The following is a 9585-nucleotide window of genomic DNA, read 5'->3' on the forward strand; positions in this document are numbered from 1 at the left end:
CTGCTGCTCCCTTAGAGATAAGGAACTGTCAGCCCCTTGAAGAAACGCCTAGAGAAGAGAAGAGGAGCTGACAGAGAAAGAGAAGGAGAGAGGAGGGGGAGAGGGACGGGGTACCTATGGAGAGTAGGGGGGGGAGAGGGAGAGAGAGAATTCCTTCTCACCAGACACAAGAATAAGACGGGGACCCGCTGAGCAAAAAGGAGGGGAAACAGCTGGACACCGGGCAGAAGAGAAGTCTGATTGGCCTTGGCTGCCTCAGCCCAGCTCCCTGGCCATACCCTGGCCCACTGCGTACAACCTTTCCGCCAGAGTCCCCACTTCTCTAGAAGCTGCGAGGGGAGGCTCAGTTCCGGAACAGGAGGATGGGAGTACCTGCAGGGTAAGGTTCACAGTTTGAGGCTTTGGGCCCACCGGGATACAAATGAAGGGCTAGGGTGCTGGGCTGGCAGATGCAGCTGAGGAAGAAGGGAGGGAGTTTAGGGCTCCTGGCAGGGAACTTGGAGGGAAGGGATGGGGGAAGGCTCTGATGGAGGGCTCCTTGTTGCTGCTGCAGAGGGCTTCCCCTAGGCCAGCTAAATGAATAGAGCGGGAGAATCCTGATGCAGCTGGCTTTGGGGAGGATTCCACTACCAGAGACACACCAGGTCCCTCACACCCACACCACACACATTTCCTCCCCTGCCTGCCCATGTGTGCACAAATGTACACATGCTCATCACATGCTCACGGGCCCATCACGCACATACATACTCACCTGTGCACACACCCAGAGACCCAGGGGACTCAGGACGCGTACGAACTACCACAGCCACATTGCAAGAACACTTGGTTTCCTGTAATCATTTGTTACTAAAAAGCTGCATTTAGAAAGTATATTCTATAAACATTCTTTTTTAGATTATACATTAGTTTTTAAACACAGGTGCTCTGAATGCACTCTCATTAGATGTGCCCTATTTATTTCTGCATACCTCTGCCGCCCAGAGATAAGTCCAGTGCCTGGGAACATAATAGACATGCCATAAATGTTTGTTGAGTGAATGAATAATTTTTTCTTTTTTTTTTAAGATTTTATGTATTCATGAGAGACTCAGAGAGAGAGGCAGAGACACAGGCAGAGGGAGAAGCCCGCTCCCCATAGGGAGCCTAATGTGGGACTCACTCCTGGAACTCTCGGATCACCCCCTGGGCCAAATGCAGATGCTCAACCAATGAGCAACCCAGGGGCTCCTGAATAATCTTTTAAAAAGCGACAAGACTTCTTGATGATGAAGTTTATCTAAATCTAGCTGAGTGACTAATGGTTGTACTCTGTGTGTGTGGCTGTATAAGAGAGAACATCCCTAGACGTGCACGAGAATGTGCCTAATCAGGAGGGAGGTGGGCAGACTAGGAAACAGGCATGCGAGGAGCAAACGAGCTTTTGCCAGGTGTCTACACACGCCTGTGTGAGTGAATAGAAGTGTGGGTGGGAGCATTTAGGCACTAACGTGGGGTGGTGGTGGGAGGGGCTGCCAGGAGATGCTCTCCCACCCCCAGACCTAACCCCAGCCTTTAGGGGGTTTGCACATGCAATGAACACGCTGAGTGTACAATGAATGGCCTGAGTTTACAAGTGTGGGAATGGGAAGCAAGGTGAGTCTGTGAACTGTTCCCACGATGCTCGAGAGAGAGCCTTGCCTCTTTGTTGCCCTTCCTCCTGCCCTGTCCCCAGGACTGGACGCTGAGGTGATTCGACCCCATCCTCGCTTCTGCTGCCACCTGCTCCCAGGGCCCCCATGAAGCTCCCAGCATTTCTGAGCCTGCTGGCCCTGGTGCTGCTGGAAGTGGGGACAGCTTCTCTCCCCAAGGAGAGGAAGCGGAGAGATGAGATGCACGGGGAAGGTGATTCTTATGTAGTCCTGGGGAACTATGTCCCGGACAACTATGATGAGGTCATTGACCTCAGCGACTACGAGGGGCTCATGGACTACGGGGACCAGCTCCCTGAGGTAAGGGCACGACAGCAGACTGGCGGTGTTCCCTATAAGATGCTGAGCACCGGAGGCCTGGCCCCTTGCCAGCTGCCCACCGTGTAGGTGTTTCAAGCCTCCTCCTCTCTCCCCAGGAGGTGGAAATTCTGGTCCCTCCTTAAGAACTTGTCACTTAGATGACACTAAGAAACAGGACAACAAACGTTCAAGTTTTTTGTTGGTTTGTAGTAAACTTAGTGGGACACCCCGCCCTTAAAAGTCATGTATCTGTCCTGATGCCTTTAAGGAAGATCATAAGCCGTATCTCACTGGGAAGGGGGTCAGCCTTGTCTTCATCCTCTCATTAGAAAAAGAAGCTCTGCCACCCCATCTGCTCTTATGCTGTCTTCTGGTCTGAAGCTTTTTCCTGGCCCTTTCTTGCCTTCCAAGGGGCTGAACTGGAGTCTACACCCATTAGTTGCGTGAGCTTGGTCAGTGCTGGGCAAGGGGAAGCACGCTGGCCTGGGTGATCCAGAGATGTGGATTCTAGCCCTGGCACAGCAGGGCTGCCAGCTGCCTGCCTCCTTGATCCTCAGTGCTCCCTGGGTCCATTTCCTTCTCCATATAGGGAAGATGTTGGATCCTCTGGTCTTTAGAAAGTTCCCTTCTGGGGCACCTGGGTGGCTCAGTTGGTTAAGCCTCTTCGTTTACTCAGGTCATGATCCTGGGGTCCTGGCACCAGAGCAGGGAACCTGCCTCTCCCTCTGTCCCTTCCCCTGCTTGTGTTCTCTTTCTCTCTCTCAAATAAATAAATAAAATCTTTTTAAAATTTTAAAAAAGAAGTTCCCTTCCTTCCTCCCTCTTTCTCCACAGTGACTCTTTGCAAATGTAAAACTAGTCACTGAGGTCCCCAGAATTCAAAGTAAAGTCCTTTCTCAGGCAAAAACCTGGCCAAGTGTGTGCTGTGTGCTATGTCTCCAGGCTAAAGTGACCAACCTGGCTCCTCCAACTGGGATCAGTTCTGCTCAGAGCACAATGACTCCAAGGACCCTATCTTTGAAGCCCACGATGATCAGGTCTACGGAGCTGGGCGTCCTGGGCTCCCCAAACAGCCACGGTGAGTCCACGGCCACAGGACTCAATATGCAAAGGTCAGAGGATCTGCAGTCATGACCCAGCCCCCAGGCCTCCCACAGTGAAGTGTGGTCAGGGTGGGGAGTAGAGGGTCAGCGCTAGCCCTCACTGTAAGGGAGAGGAGGAGAAATAGCCACAGTAAGAAACAGAAAGAAAACCTAAGGTTTTGGGCTGTACAAATTGGATGGGATGGAGGAAAAAGGCAAGGACTCTGCTATGCCTAGCAGAGCCACCCTACCTTAATTAATAGCATCACTATGGGAGCAGGTTGAATGGTAATTAGATTAGAGACAATTAAAAGCCTGTCGAGAAGAATAAATAACATTATGGCTGTCACTTGGCATGGAGGCAAATGAAGCAGTCATACTGCTTTTCAGGTCTAAATTCCCTCTTTAGTAGCATTTTCCCCTTCCTGACACCCTCCTGGAGGCTGGGATGCTGGCATAGCTGGCAATAGGGGGGGGCACTCTGCTGGGGATCAGGCCTGAAGCAGAGGAGGGATGCAGTTAATTCCTGACCTGCTGGTCCCCGGTTCCTATTTTCTTGAGATATTTGCCTTGGGTGGACCTTGGGTATTGGGGCATCAATAGGAATCCATGACCTCTAGAGCTACAGAATCCCAGGCTTCCCAGGACTGCAAAGGGCCTCAGCTGGACCTGCCATTCAAGGCATTGGGATAAGAAGGACACTGAGCTCCTCTCTGATCCACCTACACTAGTCAATGCCTGCAAAAGAGAGCTGCCTCTTTATCTCGGGGATGTGTCACTGTTAACCAATTTCCCCTTCGAGCTGTACTGGCGGTGGTCTCCCATAATCTCTGTCCCTCGTAATGACACATGATGGAAACCACACGCGTTCTTCAGTGGTATGAGCCAGTGGTGCCTCCCAATTTTTAAAAGCCAGTTTGGGTTTGATGGCCTGGCCTGTGTCTAATGACCACTGGTCATGGAATGAGAACAGTAGAGAGCTGTTTCCCAACAGAATACTGGGATGCTGATAAGAAGGGAAAATGTATTCCACTCCATCAAAAGCCACTCCATCGTGGCTCTATTACATTTCTTGGAGCCATACAGAACATGTCTTATTCCTCACCCAAAAGGCAGCTGGCAGAGCCAGCAACCATGGGCCATTCCACTTAATTCTGGCTTTATTTCATTGTCAGTGTGCTTTGGGGACCAGAGAGGAGCCCCATGGAAAAGAAACCAATGGATGTCCTAGAAACACCCACATAGGTCCAGGAAAACCTACATAGGACTGGAGCCTGATAAAAGCACCCGTGAGCCAGGACTGGGTGGTACCTGGGAACAGATCTGAGTGCCAGGCTGGGAGCAGCCAGCAGCACTGCCCTAGTGCATCGTGACCCTCAGTTCTGGCCAGGGCTCAGACACTCCCTGGAGTGAGGGCCGTTGGTCCCAGAGGCTAAAGGAAGTCTAAGAAGGGTCTCCCTTTGTTCTGTCTTCCACCTGGGCCAGGCCTGCCCACCTGTCTCATCTGCGTGTGCCTTGGCTCCTCTGTGTACTGTGATGATGCTGACCTGGAGAACATCCCTCCTCTCCCCAAGACAACCACTTACCTGTATGCCCGCTTCAACCGCATCCGCCGGATTCGAGCTGGAGACTTCAAGGGGCTGAGTATGTAGTGCCCTGGCAGAAGAGGGGGGATGGGCCTGGCATGGGGGTGCCCCAGGGCCATCTGCCTTGCCACTCAGCCACACGAATAGTCACAGACACAGTGTCCCACCTGAGGTAGCCTTTCCCTGTTAGTTTTCATTCTCTCCAGCTACCAAATGGAAATAGCCCGAAGTCTCTCTAATTCCTTCCCTTGAAGATTTTGGATAATAAAAGTGTTCTGTTCCCTTCAAAGCTCTGGAAAGCTGGGAAGGGGGAGATATGATCAAGCCTACATTTTCAGGATTCCAAGCTACTGTAGCTCTGTGCCCTCCTGGGTTCTGACTCCATAGCACTGACACTGTTTACCTGTTTGTTGTTTGTTGTCTATTTTGCTCCTTATACCCCACCTCGAATAGGAGACCTGGGCTCTCACCTAGATTCCATTACTAATTCTCACAGCCCTCTGGGCTATAGCATCTTTTTGTGTAAACTAATGGTAAAGGGTGGGGGTGGAATGGGTCCAGGGGTTGGTGGACCCGTTGGATCTCACTATCTACCAAACCCATCCAAGGTGGGCAGCCACCACTCAGGGCAGAACTCCATGGGCAAGCACTGCAGAATCTGAGGGCTTTCCTACGGGGTCCTGGTTTATAACATTATTTCTTCCAGCTTGGACCTCATCCAGGTGGAGAACTGGCTGGCATTCCCTGTCTTAAAAGGGATGGAGTAGGGTCCAGCAAAGCAAGGAAAGGTGGCATGTGCTGTGTCTCTGTGTTCTCCCCGTACCCCACAGCAAAGCTGAAGAGAATTGACCTTTCCAGCAATTCCATCTCCTCCATTGATGACGACGCCCTCCGCCTGCTGCCCGCCCTGCAGGACCTGATCCTCCCAGAGAACCAGCTGGCAGCCCTGCCTGTGCTGCCCCCTGCCATTGAGGTGCTGGATGCCCGCCACAACCAGCTCCAGAGTTCAGGGATACAGCCTGAAGCTCTCAGGGTGAGCCTATCCGCACACACCAGGCCCTCATGGGCTATCCCTGCTCTGACCCTGTTCAGGGTATGAAAATCAAACCCCATTTTCTTCATCTGTTCCCATTTGTTTTATTAACCTTTTGTTGTTGTTGTTGTTGCAAGAGACTGACTCTGACTCAAAAAAAGGGGGGGGGGGTTGTTTAACAACATCCTAGCCCAAGAACCTCCAGAAGAAGGAAATTATGGCTTCATGGGCCTGTTACAGGAGATGGGTGCTGCCAGAAGCCAAGGTCAGCAGCTCTCACTGTCCCTCTTCTGGGCATGTGGCCTCTTGGCCTCTTTCCACACATCCATTCCATCCACCTGTCTGCACCCTCAGCTTCTGCTCCCCTAAAACATTGGCTAGCACGTGACTTGTAGTCCTGCCAGATCCGACTCTAACTCCACGGAAACTTTTCCTCCCCACCACTAGCTGACTAATCACCATCTTTCTGTGAGCAAGTGCTTAAGGAGACAGTCTGACTGTTGCTGGCTGGCCGGTGCTGACGGCAAGGGCTAGCTAACACACGGCACGAGTCAGGCCCCTGCGGCTGCCTGCTTCACGGGGCTGGGATGAGCTCCAGGAGCAGTCCCCGTGAGGAAATGAACAGGGGTGTGGACAAGCCTGCCCCCCAGTTCTGCCACCATTCTGCTGCTCTGGATGTGTCCTGAACACGCTCCTCACAGCCGTTCCTGGTTTAGCGTTTGGAGACTTTTCATTTGGGAAAAATGCCTTCTGCTAGCAGAAAAGTTGAGGCTGGGGCAGCCCCGGTGGCGCAGCGGTTTAGTGCCGCCTGCAGCCCAGGGCGTGATCCTGGAGACCGGGGATCGAGTCCCACGTCGGGCTCCCTGCATGGAGCCCGCTTCTCTCTCTGCCTCTCTGTCTCTCTGAATGAATAAATAAATCTTAAAAAAAAAAAAATTAAAAAAAAAAAAGAAAAGTTGAGGCTGGAGTGAGGCTGATCCCCTCGTCCTCCCTCCCACCCCATCACTGCCGGCCCTTGCCCTGCTCCTCATCAGCAGCTGACCAGCTCCCCCATGCTCCCTCTGCTGCCAGATCTCAATGGCAACTGCAGTCCCTCTACCTCTGGTGGGAGTTAGTGCCTGGGAGCTCTGGAGAGACTGGGCATCCCCTGCAGCACCCAGTACCGAGCCTGGCATGGGGCTGAGGCTCGGGAAACCCCTCAGTGAATGTATAGAGTCACATCAGGTGCCCCTCACTGCCTGGTCCAGCAGCACTGGCCAGCCTCCTGTGCCCTCTGCCTCTTCCCTAGGCACTAGAGAAGCTGCAGTTCCTCTACCTGGCTGACAACCTTCTGGACTCCATCCCTGGGCCTCTGCCCCCAAGCCTGCGTTCGCTGCATTTGCAGGTAAGCAGCCTCCCCAGGAGCAAGAACATTGAGTAGAGCTGGGGAGGGGGAGGGGGGCAGATAACCAGGAGCATCTTTAGGCAGTAGGGGCAAGCACCTCCTTCACTGGGAGCTTCCTGGAAATAGGGATGGGAGATCTTGCCCAGGCCATTGTCCACAGACTCAGTGGGTCCGCCTTCCTTTCCTTCTCCTAAAAATGCTTCCTGTCCGTCCATGTCCTATATCCCATCTCACCTGACTGCTTGCTCCTTCCCTGCCTCCCTTCCCCTCTGTCTCCTTCTCCTCTCTTGTCTCTCTTACTCTCTCCCCTTGCTCTTGATCCAGCCTCCAGGGGCCACCTCTCCTCCCTCCTTTGCTGCATGGCCTTTCATGGCCCATAAGGGCCTCAGTTTCTCCACTCTCAAGAGGGGAATTGGTGGGGAGAGCTCACCGATCTGCCTTCAGTAATGCCTGAGGGCCCTCTCCAGGCATAGGCTTGACAGCTGTCAGTGTGTTCTTTCCAGAATAACATGATAGAGACCATGCAGAGAGACGCCTTCTGTGACCCCGAGGAGCACAAACACAGCCGGAGGCGGCTGGAAGACATCCGCCTGGATGGCAATCCCATCAACCTGGGCCTCTTCCCCAGCGCCTACTTCTGCCTGCCTCGGCTCCCCACGGGCCACTGCTGCTAGCTCACGGCTCCCAGCTCACGGCTCCCCACTCCCCGGCAAGGGGCCTCACCACCTGCCAAAGGCACAGACTGCCTCCACCTCCACAGGGTGTCCTTTGTTCACAGGGGAATCAGCCTCCGGAGCCAACTGCAAAACTCACCCCCACTCCCTTCCTCCACCTGCTACACCCGAGCACACACACACATGCACACACATATACACACAGATATACATCCACAGACATGTACATATACACAGACATATAGACATATATACATATACACAGAGACAGACATACACGCATAGACACACAGACACATACATGTACACAGACACACCGATGCACAGATACACACACACGTAGAAATACACACGTGTGCATGTGCAGAATGTCCTTCAGTAACCAAATTTGCATTTTTCATCCTCTTTCCTGTTAAGGAAAACCTTACGGCTCCTGACTCAGAGAAAAGTAGCATCTGCAGCAAAGCTCATTCCCATATTCCCCATCCCTCCTACCCACACAGAATGTCAGGAAGTCATAGAAGAGGAAGAGGAGAAGAAAAGGAGGAAGCGGGAGAAGCAGTGGCATGCTTTAGCCAGCTCTTACTACAAGGCTTCCAGAACCAATTATTACATCTTCCAGAATTTTATACGCCAGTCATTAAACACAGCTTTTATTAAAGATTAAATTATAAGCTTGCATTTAAATATATGATGTTGAAAATAAATGTAATAAATACTCAGACTCATTACTTCCCAATTATTTTACTAGTAACCATGTTCTTGAACTTATGTCTATGACATACTATATAATGACATGCCCTTTGTGCTCATCGCTCCCCAATGACACTCTCGGTGACATCACCTTGGTAGTTTGAAATTGGCCATGGTGGGAGTATTTGCAGCACGGTTATCAGTAAACACTACACACTGGGATCCTTCGAGAAGGGGGGGGGAGAGGGAGGGGGGAGAGAGGAGGGTGGAGAGAGAGAGAGGGAGAGCTGGTTGTTAAGTTTTGCCAGCGCACCACTGAGGAGCTATTTCACCCACTAGGGGTGGGTTGTGGTTTCCACGGGGCTTGCTTTATTTTCTTGCTCTTCTAAGTTAAGGGCTTCCTGTTAGATTTGGAGGGAGCCATTCATCAGGATGGAGACTGACAGGAATCTTGACCTGGATGCCCTCTGTGTAGCCCTTACCTGTTCCTGGCTCACTGGACAGCCGCCCAGTGTGGCTCCAACCAACCAGAGGGTTTCTATCCTTACCGCGCTCTCGTCCATGGTTAACCACCAGAGGGCAGCCGTGCGCAAAGACAAATAAAGCGATTACTCGCTTGCACCCTTGGCTTCTGGGCGAGGCCTGCTGTGATGGGAGATGGGAAGAAGGCCAACTATGATCTAGGTGACTTGTTCCTTGAATTATAAGGAGAGGAGAGATGTCACCCTTCTCCTTATAAGGAGATGTTGGGTAAGGGGGATGTAATAGATGGGAGCTTGGCATCAGGCGTTGGCTGAAGCATAGAAGAGGGTTGAGGCGGGCAATTTTGTTGAGCACCTGCTTGCCATGTGCCAGGCACTGTGTTATATGCTGGTGGTAAGATGATGTGGAGGCCGAGAAAATTAGGGCCATTCAAGTTTAACATTGGCACAAGTACAGCCATTGTAGCTTTGGCAGCCATCTCAGGCCACTGTGACCAGGCCACTGTGACCAGGTACTGAACTGAACCTTACCCCGGCTACAGGCAAAATCACAAAGCATGCCCTTATCAGAATAAGGAAGCAAGAGCTTGTGAGACCTCTTTACTGGAGATTCTCACCCCCCTACCCTTACTGAAAAACCCCATCTTACCCCTAGACCAG

At 52.1% G+C, this 9585-nt stretch overlaps 1 protein-coding gene across 1 annotated transcript; it reads left to right on the forward strand.

Moving 5' to 3' along the window:
• The first annotated feature begins 629 nt into the window (after positions 1-629).
• Positions 630-8416, forward strand: OPTC (opticin). The gene is made up of 6 exons (XM_025991657.2): positions 630-1991; positions 2934-3069; positions 4559-4717; positions 5490-5692; positions 6981-7076; positions 7580-8416. Exons 1-6 carry the CDS (start codon positions 1779-1781, stop codon positions 7748-7750), a joined length of 978 nt encoding a protein of 325 aa, XP_025847442.2. The 5' UTR covers positions 630-1778; the 3' UTR covers positions 7751-8416.
• The last annotated feature ends 1169 nt before the right edge of the window (positions 8417-9585 follow it).

The sequence above is a fragment of the Vulpes vulpes genome, chromosome 5 (assembly GCF_048418805.1).
Source record: "Vulpes vulpes isolate BD-2025 chromosome 5, VulVul3, whole genome shotgun sequence".
NCBI classification, from domain to species: Eukaryota; Metazoa; Chordata; class Mammalia; order Carnivora; family Canidae; genus Vulpes; species Vulpes vulpes.

Excerpts from the sequence above, each read along its gene's own strand:
- OPTC (XM_025991657.2), top strand. The coding sequence starts at position 1,779 with ATGAAGCTCCCAGCATTTCTGAGCCTGCTGGCCCTGGTGCTGCTGGAA. Across the intron at positions 1,992-2,933 it reads ACGGGGACCAGCTCCCTGAG|GCTAAAGTGACCAACCTGGC; the intron begins GTAAGGGCACGA and ends CTATGTCTCCAG. Across the intron at positions 7,077-7,579 it reads TGCGTTCGCTGCATTTGCAG|AATAACATGATAGAGACCAT; the intron begins GTAAGCAGCCTC and ends TGTTCTTTCCAG.